At 37.5% G+C, this 13,269-nt stretch overlaps 1 protein-coding gene across 2 annotated transcripts in view; it reads right to left on the bottom strand.

Moving 5' to 3' along the window:
* The window catches only part of ksr2 (kinase suppressor of ras 2), a 127,760-nt gene that overhangs the window by 58,382 nt on the left and 56,109 nt on the right, over positions 1 to 13,269 (bottom strand). For both annotated transcript variants that reach the window (XM_014011142.1, XM_014011141.1), the window contains one exon: positions 4,996 to 5,168. In XM_014011142.1, coding sequence (XP_013866596.1) covers positions 4,996 to 5,168 — 173 coding nt within the window. The remainder of the gene's footprint in view (positions 1 to 4,995; positions 5,169 to 13,269) is intronic.

Here is a 13,269-nt window from a genome sequence, read left to right on the forward strand (position 1 = left end):
CATCTGATCCTGTGATGTAGATATTAGAGTGTGTGTGTGTGTGTGTGTGTGTGTGTGTGTGTGTGTGTGTGTGTGTGTGTGTGTGTGTGTGTGTGTATTTTAAGGTCTAAATTTTTTTCCTATACATATTTATTCCACTCAATTAATGTGTGATTTATTTATTTTCTATTATAAGTTTTATATCGTGATATATATCATTACCGCCACTCATCATAATGTATATCGTGATATGAATTTTTTGCCATATCGCACATTCCTACTCTGGAGCTAATAATAATATGTCAACAAGACTTTAGTTCAAACAGCAGACTTGTGGGATTTTGATTGAGACTGTGTTCCTCGTGTGGACACAATCAGTCTTTACAATGAGAACAACAGAATAAATGTAGCTTCCTGAGTCATCGGTCACAAACAGTACGGAGATACAGAAACGCCAAACAGGGAGCCGCTTCAATACACACCACAGATAAAACAGTTCAGTTGCTCTCTGTGTAATGAAGTGTGTTTTCAGGGGAAGATATGTTTAGCGTACAACCTGTTGACAAAATCTGGTTGTCCGCCAAAATTTTTGTTTGTCCTTTTGAAAAAATGCCAAAATTCTCCAGAAAAAATGTAATTTAATAAGTATATTGTTCAGTAGACAAAGTTTACTTTATACAAATGTTCTCAGTCAGGTTGACAGCTTCAGGAGCTGCGTGAGTAGAACTTCCTCATTCTCGTCCACTTCTCTGTCATCAGACTTCACAAAAAGAGGCACACAGAGTATCGAAGGCTCAGGCATTAAAGCAGCAAAAAAAACTGTTTTGACTCAACATTTTTCTTCACCGACAGGTTACCCAAGCATCACTCTCTACTCCCAACCAGTACTACCACCCATTCATGAGCAGCTTCCTGCATACAGGTCAAAGGTTTCCATGTAAAGTAAAGTTGAGTATACTGTGTACATGATCTTAGTAAAAGTACACCGTTTAGTGTTCGCTACTGAAGTGTGGAAGTTGTAAGTAGAATTTAATCTGAAATATTTAGATTTTTAAGACTGACATTCTGAAGGAAGAGGGATGATTTAAACTGCTTTTCTTTGCATAGAATCCTTTTTTTTTTGTTTTAACCGACAGATTTCCCCTCTAACATGTCTGTTTAATTTAAAAGGATTATATGCATAAGATTTCAGCTCATATAGTCATTTATTACTATATATTTTTTCTTATTTACTGAATTTATCACAAGTTGGAGCTGCGCTGCAGGTGGAGATGAGGTCCAGCTGCCTCTGAGCTTCTGCTTTGCAAACGACGGTCAAGAGATCTCTGGGAGTTTTGTTGTGTGTGCAAACACACAGCGTTACGGTGGAAATACTTTGAGGTGCTTTCAAAAATATAATATATATATAAAATACGTAGTACTCGGTGGAAAATAGTCCAGAGAAACACTGACAGTATTGCCAGGAGTGGTCACCTGCCCTGAAGGCTCGTTTATAGTTGCACACACCCTCACTAGCACCGGAGATGTTAATACTTGATGCTGACGTTGTTGTAGTTTTCTCTAACAGGACATGCAGCAGTACACTTTATAACTTATGAAATGTTACAAATAGGAGAGCAAAAGCTTGATGAAATGTTTGAAAGAGGAGCGTCGCACGCTGCCTAAACTCAAGGCTGCTGTCAGTCAGACTGCAGGACCCGCCCTGCTCTGATCTGATCTGATCTGATTGGGTAGAACTTTAACTGTGGCTCTCTCTATTGGTCGAAAGAGCCATCAGTTTAAAATCTGGATGGCGTCTTAAAAACAAAACAACTATATACAACAAAAAATACAATCAAAAATCAAATAAAATGAAAGGCAGAAGAAGAAGAATAAATCTTACATCTGCCCCTTTTGTCCCCTAAATAAGTTCAAACAAAAGTGATTTACACACAAAAAAAAGCTAAATTAAAACATAAACTCAAACAACAATTCGTATACATTCACAATTATGATTTTCCATATTTCTTCCGAAAACTAAGTTTTATCACTCTCTTAAATACATACGTTGATTTGGCATTTTTAACATCTTCCTCCAGAACATTCCACAAACCTTTTCCCTGGATTGAAGTACACCGTTCCTTTGAATTGATACGAAACCAAAGCTTCACAAACATATCGATCCCCTTAAGAAAATAACAACGCTCTCTTTTAACAAAATTTACTTGGACGTTGGAAGGTAATATATTTTTGTGAGCCTTATACATAAGCAGTAAAATATTATAATCAATCAAATCATAAAATTTCAATACCATTAACTGATAAAATGATGAATTTGATGGGCGGCTGTAATGTTTTCTAGTGATAATTCTTACGGCTCTTTTTTGCTTTAAGGGGGTTTATTTCCCCTTTCATTTTTACAAATGACGGTCAATCGTCGCACAGGAGAACTTGTCCACTGGTCAACCAGGAGGCAGGATCTGTTTGTCCAAAATGAAGATAAGTTATCTCGGACAGCCTAAATCAATGGTTTTCAAACTTTTTTACTTCCGGCCCACAAAATAACAGTTGCAGACACTCTGGACCCCAGATATTACGGAACCAGGAAGTTCATGTATTTATACACCTAAAATAAACCTTCTTCAATGCCTGTGTTCGCCCCCTACTGACCTACGACTGAATCACAGGCATTCAGACAAAATTCTCACCTACTGTTATCATAACGTTTGATTATGTGTTGTCATATAATTCGGACATGTAACTAATCTATTTCAATCAAAACATAATCAATTAAACATTGTCAACATTACAAAAAGGAAAACCTAAAAATATAGTGTTGTGCTTTTAACATCAGTACTAACCTCTAATAACCTTAAATTTCTTCACACTTGTGCAAACTTTGATAATAGCTCTGTTAGACATGGGAATACCAGAAATATAAACAAATCTAAAAACTACAATACTAATTGTCTTCATTTATGATTATTGTTTTAAAAAAATTGCAATAATCATGGTGAAAATATTCCATTAGCATTTTTTTCTTTTTTTTCCTATTTAAATTGATGTCTGGAAATCATCTGGGGACCCTCACTTGATGTTTTGTGACCCATAAGTGTCCCGACCCCAACTTTGGGAACTACTGACCTAAATAATGCTTATGTCGACCCCTGTTTTTTTTTCTCCTTAGGAGTCTCAGATTGGTGAACTTTTACATTTGTAGAAGATGTAAGAACTTACACTTCCAGCTCTATTTATTAGCTCAATAACAGACTGAACTGCATTTTGTGGGAAATCAATATTTTGACTATTTTAAATAATTCACCTTTATTATCAGATCTCATTACAGCAAGCTTTGGTCAAACCTGTTCCCAGTAAAAAGGACTAAATTTAAAGGAGACCAATTATGGGTCCTAGAAATTTTTATGGTATGTCTGTGGGCTATCCAGACCATGTTCATTCAATTTAATACACAAAATAATTCTCAGATAATAAAATTTCCCATTCTCTAGTTCTGCCTGCTCTGACTTCCGTTCAGAAGAGCTGTTTATGTTAATGAGCTCTGTTGGTAACGCCCTCCAAAAATCTGTTGACATTAACTCCGCCCTCCAAAAATCTGTTGACATTAACTCCGCCCTCCAAAAATCTGTTGACATTAACTCCGCCCTCCAAAGCCAGCGTTTACGTTAGCATGGCTAATAATAGCAGAAGCTCCGTTGTTCAACCGTATGAGACCCTGTGAGACCCAGAGGCAGAGTCGTTCGCAGCTTATTTCTTTTTTCTCTCCCTCCTCTGCTCTGCGCTCACTCTGCATGCTGTTACCAGAGCAGGGAGCAGCAGCGGTCAAAATACCTCAGGAACTCAAACAAATAGGCTTTAACAAGGCTTTAATTAGCTAAACAATAGAGGTACATGAGAAAACGTGTTCATAACAAACGGGAAAAAAAATTAGTGTCCATGCCGGTCTCCAACCCTGGTCTCCCACTCTCTGGTCCAACACTCTACCCATTGCCCTTTTGGAGGCTTGTTGTGAAATGAGCTGCACATTGCACAACAACACGGTGATGACTTTTTATATTGAGGAGGTGGAGTCTCACCCGGAGGTTGCTAGGTAAGGGGCTGAATGCAGGTTCCGGTGGGTTGTCGTACGACTTGTGACATCACAAAATAACGGAAGTATAAAACTTGTTAATATACATTAAAAATACATTTACTTACAGTAAATATGCCCCTGGGTGCATTTTTTTGGTCCTAGGACTGTTTTTTTTAAGAAGTACATACCCAAAGTTGAGTAAAAAAAAGCTTTAAAAAGTGAATTTTGCATGATAGGTCCCCTTTAAGAATTCAAAACAGACTTCATAGTTTTCCCAGCTTCTGTTTCAATAAAGAGTTGAATGATTATTCCAACACATGCTTCTACTCACAAACATGTGCCTCATATACCAGTCAGTTGTGTCTGCTACGATTCTTAACGCTAACTCCCAAACATACATCACTTGTTTCACTGACAAGACCTCCATTATCTTCTACTTCTCTGTCGTTTTTCATCTCCCTCTCAATCTAATGGCTTCGGCAGTTGGTCCATAATGCACCGACCGATGTGGTTGTCAGCATGCAGCGGCACACTACCGTTAGCGTTGATGGCACAACCACAATCCCAGAGTTCTGCTTTAGTAGGTTTCTCCTGCCAAAGGTAATGAAGTCTGCAGGAACAGCTGATGGATGGTTTGCCCACATGTCAGAGAAACACTGGCGATGACGTGCAAAACGTGGCCATAAAAGAAGTAGCGAAGTTTTTCTTTTATGACCATAAAAAAAAAACACAAAGATTGTATAAATCCTGAAAAGTGATTTTTGGTTTGATACATTTGAAACTCAGTTTTCTGGAGCACACATCCAGGCCTAGTGGGGAGGAGACAGCTGGTTCAAAAACAAAACATTGTTGCTGATTTAGATAAAGAAATATAATATGAGTATGAGTTAAAGTTGTTTGTTAAACAGCTGGAGTGTGAGCTAATTAAAAGAGACGCGCTCACTTACTTGCAGAGGGTGTTTCGGCGTGGACAGGAGGCGTCGAAGGGATGAAAGAGGGGAAGAAGAAGGATCGTAAAGATCGCTCGGTGTGAAGGGGCGACCGCTGCGTGGGCAGATTCTCACAGCTCCCCACACTGCTGTGGATGTTAAGGTTCAAGGGCTTCGTCTTCTTCTTGGCTCTGTGGGGGAAACAGGACAATAAGATGCAAATGAGACTGGAGAAGAAAAAGGGACGTGCAAACAAGAACAGATGATCTTTTTGAAAGCTACGCATTAAAGGTAATCACTGTTTACAAGGAATATATTCCACTTCAGTCATAGATCTATTGCATTTTTTATTATTGTCAATGATATACTTATTCATCTATCTCAGCTCTTTGCCGTAATACATTATGTCTCAAAGCAAAATCCCAAAGTTAAGAGTTGGAAATTCAATTTGGAGGTCAATAAAGAAAATGGTGCAATAAAATTGAAATTGCTGAACAAAACAAGATGAATGAGACTACTAATATTTTGCTACTTATCTCTTTTTTCTACATTTTGATCATTTTTATTTTGACACTTTCCACCACAACATTCTAAACATGCAGAATTGACCAGTACAGGTTCTCTGGTTTCCTCCCACAGACCAAAAACATGCATGTGAGGGTCATTGGTAACTAAATTGTCCCTAAGGGAGAGCGAGTGAATGGCTGTGTGTTTTGATGGTGTGGATCTGTGATGGATGCAGAGTGTATTCGGTTATTTACACATTAACTGCTGGAAAAAGACACCAAATTTTAAAATCTGCATTTTACGTGAAATTGCAAATAAACTTTTGTTTTAGGTTGTATTCACACCTTATAGTCCGGTAGACTCGGTTCGATTGGTGTTTGACACAGAGCAGCAACTGAAAATGTAAACAAATCTTGCAATTTTGGTCCCCTCTCTGTCATGTGGATGGAGGACCTCAGTGATGAGAGGAGAATGTGTAGCGCTGAGCTAATACATTTATATGGTGATAGCATTGGGGCTAACACTAAAGCTAACAGGCTAAGCTGAGGTTCTTCTTCCATGAAGCAGCTCTGTTGTCCTCCATCCATATTTTCAGTTACAGGCTGAGTCATTTCTACCTTCTCCTCTCTGTCAACGCTCTCTGGTTTCATTTAAGAGTCGATCATCAGATATTGTCCAAGATTAACCTTCAGGGTGGATATAGCTCGCTAGCAGCCTCGCACCGAGGACCTATCCACGTCATCATTTACCCAGAATGCTTTGCGTGTAAATAAAATGGCCCCATCCATGTAATATATTTTTTAACTTTTAGTTTAAAATGATAAAAACTTAACAGCCTACAGTGTTTTTACAGTCTTTATTTTACAGTTAATATAAATGTTTATCAAATAAAGTCTAATGTTACAACTAATCATGGATCCCTTTAAAGGCGTGCCATTTCAAAGTTGAGAAAATATCCCAATCCATTATTCTACAAGTCAGTAAGTTTGTTTAAATCAGAATTTTATGTATCACAATGTACGGAAGAGGAAGTCAGAATTCCTTTTTTTAATTTTTCGGTGGCCCTAATCCTCTTCTGTAACAATGAAAACCCAAACCTCACACATTTAAATAGAAGAACAACTCCAGCGGTTGTTTGTCAAAACCGAGTTCACAGAACTGATATATCCACAATGTGAGTTTCTCATTAGATCAACATCTATTTTCCGTCATGTTATATTTATGACTTTGTCGGCCCCAAGCAACAAGGAAAGTAAAACCTGGTGTCAGTTTCAAAAGCCCTCTTTTGTTTAAGTGTGAACTGAAGGCTCTTGGCACAGAGACAATGCACAGAAAGGCAAGATGTCAAGAAGATGAACCAATCAGACTGGATTGAAAACAATCCAAGTCATAAAGTTAGAAAGACAGCAACAGCTCATCGTCCAAACTGACTTGTGTTACATGTTCTTCAGCTTTAGGTTTCTGCTCCAAAACTGCCTCCTGTTGTGGATTGTAGCTGTCAAATTATATTCATTCAAAGTTTTCTGTATTATAAAAAATGGACCACTTTAATAGACATATATGACGTTCTGCACAGCTAACCTGCTCAGGCAAAGGGTAATCGTAAACCTCTAATCACACCACTGCAATGTGAGCACTGAGTCATCATTTCTCCAGGATGCTAAATGCACTATAATTTATTTCATAACTGCAGCTCGGGATAACATGAGGTGACTTTGTGGGGATAATTAGTCAAGCAGACTATATACCCTTCATTGTCCTTCATTAGAAAAATAATCTGTGCACTTTTAATTAGCTCTCTGAGTTAGAAGTGCAGATTTTCAGTCACATGGGCATTTTTAGCCAATTTATATCATTTTCTTGTCAAATTAGTTGAGATTATAGGGTAGGTATAAGCTTTGGCTTTATAGAATTATTTTTTTTTTCGAATAAAAACACAGTTTAGGTAAATTGTGTATCATAAGAACAAAAGGTATTCATTTTATATTTGTGAGTTTATAAGTTTATTTACTCTGAGAGCTCATCTCATTATTAAAACTACAATAAATTTGCAGCCTTTTAACTGCATTCAGCTTGTTAAATAAAGATTGTAATGATGTCAGTTTAATAACCCATTTGCAATAAAAAAAGAAAAATTCAATAGTCAAAAGAAAACATTTGAAGGATCTCAAAAAGTCACCCAAAGCAGGTATTTTCATTTTTAAACCCATTTAAAACTGTCTAAAAAAATAGGGTGTACCGAGGTGAAACTTTTGAACCAGCTGCAGCACAAAGCACTGATCTTTGTTAATTTTATCAAGGTGTGAAAAATTAAGATTTGGCAGCCCATGTTGTGTTGCAACACAAATACTGTTCAGTTGGAAAAATCGTGGGAAAGAAAAACTGTAAATAATATGATGAAACATAAAAAACATATTTCACAATTACTGAGTTTCCATGACGAGTAGAACCACTTAAAAGAGAAGTGGTTTCTATTTTTTTTATTTTGAGAAGTGTAAACAATCAGTTATAAAATACCTTTTTTTAACATTGCAACTTTTCCCGTCAGTAATATTTAACCTTTAATGTTGAAAGAATTTGTATAAATATATATAAAAATATATACGCTTCATATGTTTCAGTTGTTTCAGGTAAATAAAAAAAACCTCTTATAACCTCTGACTTGACGAGTTGTTAGTTTGACTCTCGTGACGCTTAAAACCAGGATATCTACTGCAGGTAAGACACTGACTACTCAGAGGTGCTCCACACCAAAGCACAATAAAAATCAAATCTCTTTAATACAACAAAGAAAGTAACGATAATTTCCCTGTAATGTCACAGNCCCCCCAGCTGGTCGAGCAAGATGGCCGTTGTTCCTGGTTCCTGCTTTTTAAAAATGCAGTTTTTCTCTTTAGTTTTTCTCTTCACCCGCCATCCTGTTCAGGTGGGATGGAGGGACTGAATGGAACTAAAAATGTGACGCAATAAATTATTGTCCTCAGTTAGCTTTTCCTTCTTTCTTTAAATCTGTTTTTTTAATAGTTTACTGAGCCTAAGTGATTTAAAACAGATTGTAATTGGATTTAGTTGGAATAAATCAGATTGTATGTACCTGGATCCTTTATTGGAATCTGACCTTTTACTCTGTATATTACTTTTAGATGATTTTTAACTGTGAACTGACTGTATTTACTCTAAATAAACAAAACTAAAATGACATTAACAGCTACTGAAATGTCTGAATAGATTCAACAATAAATTTATCCTAAACTCAGCGACACATTGCTTTCATAGAGCAAGGGTTTTGTTCAGGAATTCATTTTTTATTGAAATATATATATATATATATATATATATATATATATATTTTTTTTTTTTCTTCTCAGCTCATCCTGTTCAGTCAGTTAACGTGACTTCCTGTTTTATTTTGAGGATCTCAGCTGATCACCATTTCTAATCAACACACCTGCCCTTCATTTATTAATTGCCTCCCTCAGTAGCTGTGTCGAAATTCAGAGGCTGGGTCCTTGGTTGACCGTGAAGACCAGAAAAAAGTGGCTGTGAATTTGGACAGTTACGTGCACATTTTTTTCTCTATAGCAGCTTGTTTGATTTCTGACAAGAATAATATTTAAAAAAAAACATGTCTTTACAAATGATAAAAGCATTAACAACACAACTGCCAGATTTTTATTTAAAACTGTACTCCTTTGTCTCGCTTCGTCCGCCATTATGAGCAGGAAAAGAAAATCTCCAGTCGGCTTGCAGTGCATTATGGGATATGGTGGGCTGAGAAGGATCCATCGGACTCATCCCTCGGGAGAAAAGGAGGGCGCCACTTGTCGGCCATAATGATGGAGTCTTTGAATTTGGACAGCCTCCGGCGCGGAGCTGTGATGTAAGCAGCCGGAGGACGCAGCGCCTGAATTTGGACACAGCCTGTGTGTCTCTTGACAGTTGTTGAGATTTTCCGGTGTTGTATAAAGTACCACAAAGTGATACTTGAGTAAAAGTACAAGTACCTTACCAAAAAACTACTTTGGTAAAAGTTAAAGTCTCCTTTAGGAATTTTACTTGTGTAAAAGTCTTAAAGTATCTGATATTTTTTGTAGTTAAGTATTAAAAGTAAAAGTATTAATTTAAAACGAGCAGTTAGATTTTCTGTAAGGACATTTATTAGGAGGTGACCTCCCCCCAAAAACAATGCAGAAATGACTGTATCGTATTAAAAATAATTAGTTTATGTTAAATTTAGGATGCACTAGTCTGTTTCAGTTTATATACATATATCAAGGCTGCACAAACCTTTTCTCCAAAATAAAAATCTATCTGAGGGCTGCGGCAATAATATAATTCATGAAATACAAATACTTGTTAAGTACAGTCCTTTTATTTTAATGATTATGTCCTGCTGGTGTGTGACAAGATTTGTTTGTGTACAAACTAATACACTATCAGAGTTTTATATATTTATACTTCTCATTCAACCACAATTAAATTCACTCTATCGAGGAGCCACAATTTATGGATAGTATTTATTTTTACAATAACAAGCCGGAATGAAAACAAGCAAAAATGAAATAAAAGTAACAACTTTCTACTTTCTTTTTAAAAAATGTAGTGAGTAGAAAGTACAGATAATTGTGTGAAAATGTAAGAAGTAGAAAAAGTAGGCTGAAAAATATTTACTCAAGTAAAGTACATATACCCAAAAATTCTACTTAAGTACAGTAAAGAAGTATTTGTGCTTAGTTACTTTACAACTCTGAGATTTTCAGCTTGTTTTTCCTGGTATGGCGGTGACTTTTTTGTGTTTATTTTACCAAAAAAGCGCCAACGTCATGTGCTTCTGCTTGTGTCCCCTTTCCCTCAAGCATGACATTGGCGTGTCTCGCTGACGTTGAACGGAAGATTAACGGCGACAGTTTGCCAAAACAAACGAGAAACAGGATGTCTAAAATGGCTCCTTCAATGAGTCAAACCTACCCAATAAAATCAAGTTACAGAAAAACAGCTTGATGCAAGACAGAGAAGGACATGTTTGACAAAATGTCCTGCAAGAGACGAGTTTAATGTGAGAAACGGGCTTCTTAAAGTTAAAATGACTTTTGAGTTTGGATTTATCATGTAAATTGAAGTCATTAAGTGTTAAAATCTACAAGAATTTTTCCTCCCGTGTCAGTCTTCCCACTTTCTTTACTGAGTCATGCAATTAGACCTGTACACCAGCCCGGCACTTCACTCCCATCTCCTGCAATAAGGAAGCAGCCTGCAGGTTATCACTGCTCCGTCATACAGCTTTTGTCACTCATTCCGATTAGCCCACTTTATGCAATTTGAATCTAAATTAAGCCATTCATCTCCCCGCTCGCACGCCTTTATCCTTCCCCTGAATGATTTGTAGATGTGCAATGACAGAAAAGTTAAAAAAAAAAAAAAGAGTTTGGAGAAAAGGGAGAGGATTCCCACTTTTTTGTGGGGTTTTTGAAAAACGGCCGTGTGCCGGCACAGAGAGGGGTCGGGGAGGGGGAACTTTCAGCTCCACGGTTGTTAAAAGGCTTTATTCGGGAAAGTTGAAGGGGAAAAAAAAGAAAAACATGAAAGGCAGGGGAAGGTGGAGGTGGGCGACTTGTCAAGAGAAATCAGCAAAGGTGCGAGTAGTTCAGTTGTCTTTTTGATGCAGTCTGGAGGTGCACATAACAATCAGCTCTCAAAGATGGAAATCACCACAATTTTCATGTCGCATGTTTTCAAGACCTTTTACTCCCTCGGGGGTCCTCTGAAGGAACACTAAAGCCTTGTTTTTAGCTTTTTCAGGGCCATTCAGCTCCAGGTTATGTTTTCTGTTGGCACACGTGACTTCCTTTTTCACAAATTTGCTTTCAGTTATCTTTTTAGAACGCCCCAGCTTTTACTGAAAGGTCAATTCACTTTACTTTGAAGAATGTAAAAGTGCAGTTTTCAGTTTGTCCTGCATGTTTTTTTTAACGCTTGTGTCTCACCAGACTGTAGACAGAACTCTTTTTTTTGTTTTGTTTTGTTTTCCCAGGAGTTTCATGATAACCATGTCAGCTGTATTCTTTTAAAGAATTAAGGAAGTAGGCATGATGCCATAAAAAGGGCATTCCTTCCTTGAAGAAATTCATATTACATATCACCTTTTGTACCAGAGTTTTGAACAAAAACAAAAGTGTAGGCAGCTAAAAAATAATCAAACATTAAGCATATACACTGTTCATGTATGTCAAAACATTCATGGCTTTCAAAAAATAGTTTTTGACTCTCAAAATTATTGTCAAAATTTTGAGCCAATATGTAGAGAACAGAGAAGGTTATGAGGATGATGATGAACTAATATCAGACTAATCTAATGCTTAGTATTTGTAAAACTGTCAAAAGCTATGGCACTTTTTTGTGCATCCTCAAGTCAGTTTGCTGTGCAGCTATATCTTGAACTGAGGTGACTAAAAGTTAATGAGTTGTTTTAATAAAATCTGTTCATTGATTCAGTAGACTCAGATCAATTGGGTACCAAACTTGTAACATTTCTTTACATTTTCAGCTGTGTGTTTTGCTTTCATACGGAGCCCGCCGGGGGTCAGTGGTGAAAAAAAAAAAACAGCCACCGGAAATCTGTGTGCACGGATTGCTAAACTGGGAGCACGGATTACTAATCTGTGCGCTCAGTTTCTGCAATCAGTGCGCGCAGATTGTGTCGACAGGTTGGACGCATGGTGTGTGTGATACAATCTGCTTTGTTGTATCCGATTTTATTGTGAAAGGCTAAACAGGAAGTGAATACTGTGAGTGCGGGGACAACTTGTTGTTTCGGGGTTAGTTGTCGCTCGAATCCTTGCCGCAGAACACAACCGAATGAAGCTGCATCTGCAAGGTAAATTCAGTGGATCTGTTGTTATATAAACTTAAGGCACTGTCGTGTTCTCATCARCACACTTTTTAGCCACAGAATGTCCCTGAAAGTTTCATCAAAATCGACGTGGTTATTTATTTATTTTCATATTTTCCAGGCAAATGAATCCTGAAACGGAGGTTAGCCTCCTCCGCCCTCCCGTCCCCACTTCTGTTTTGAAAGAGAATAAACATCTAAGAACCGCTGGAGAAAACCTCCGAGCGGCTTGCTGCAGAGAAATGTCCCCGTGTGGCGAGCTTCATCTGCAGACTGACAATCATGGGAGCCACGGCCCCGCTCTTACTCTGAAATGTTTCAAACTTTATTCAGATGTTTCTGTGGTGTAATAAACGTTTTTGAAAGAGTAATAAACATTTCCTAAAAGTTCAACATAAATCTATTCTGTACTTTTGTAATACAACCCTGAGAAGGCAGCTAGCTAACTTTAGCAAAACTTCCCCGTTGTCAGGAAAACCGTAAACATCCTGTAACCACGGGCAGAAAGCGGCTTCCTGTGATGATCTGATCAGAGCTGAAACAGCCTTTAGGAGACTCGGTACCAAAACTACCTGACAGAGGGACAAAAACTGTACAACATACTCAGAAATCCAATATTTTCTGTGCTGTACTTTGACTTTAGTGAACAAAAAACGCTCCTTAAGCACTTTCTGAGCTGATGAACGACAGTTCACACAACCACCCTCCAGATGTCAGTAATCCGTGCGCACGAATTGCAGAAACCGTGAGCACAGTTTAGTAATCCGTGCGCACAATTTAGTAATCCATTTGCTCAGTTTAGCAATCCGTTCGCTCAGTTTAGTAATCCGTTCGCTCAGTTTAGTAATCCGTGTTCACAGTTTAGTAATCCGTGTTCACAGTTTAGTAATCCGTGT

Source organism: Austrofundulus limnaeus, unplaced genomic scaffold, assembly GCF_001266775.1.
Source record: "Austrofundulus limnaeus strain Quisiro unplaced genomic scaffold, Austrofundulus_limnaeus-1.0 Scaffold77, whole genome shotgun sequence".
Taxonomy (NCBI): domain Eukaryota; kingdom Metazoa; phylum Chordata; class Actinopteri; order Cyprinodontiformes; family Rivulidae; genus Austrofundulus; species Austrofundulus limnaeus.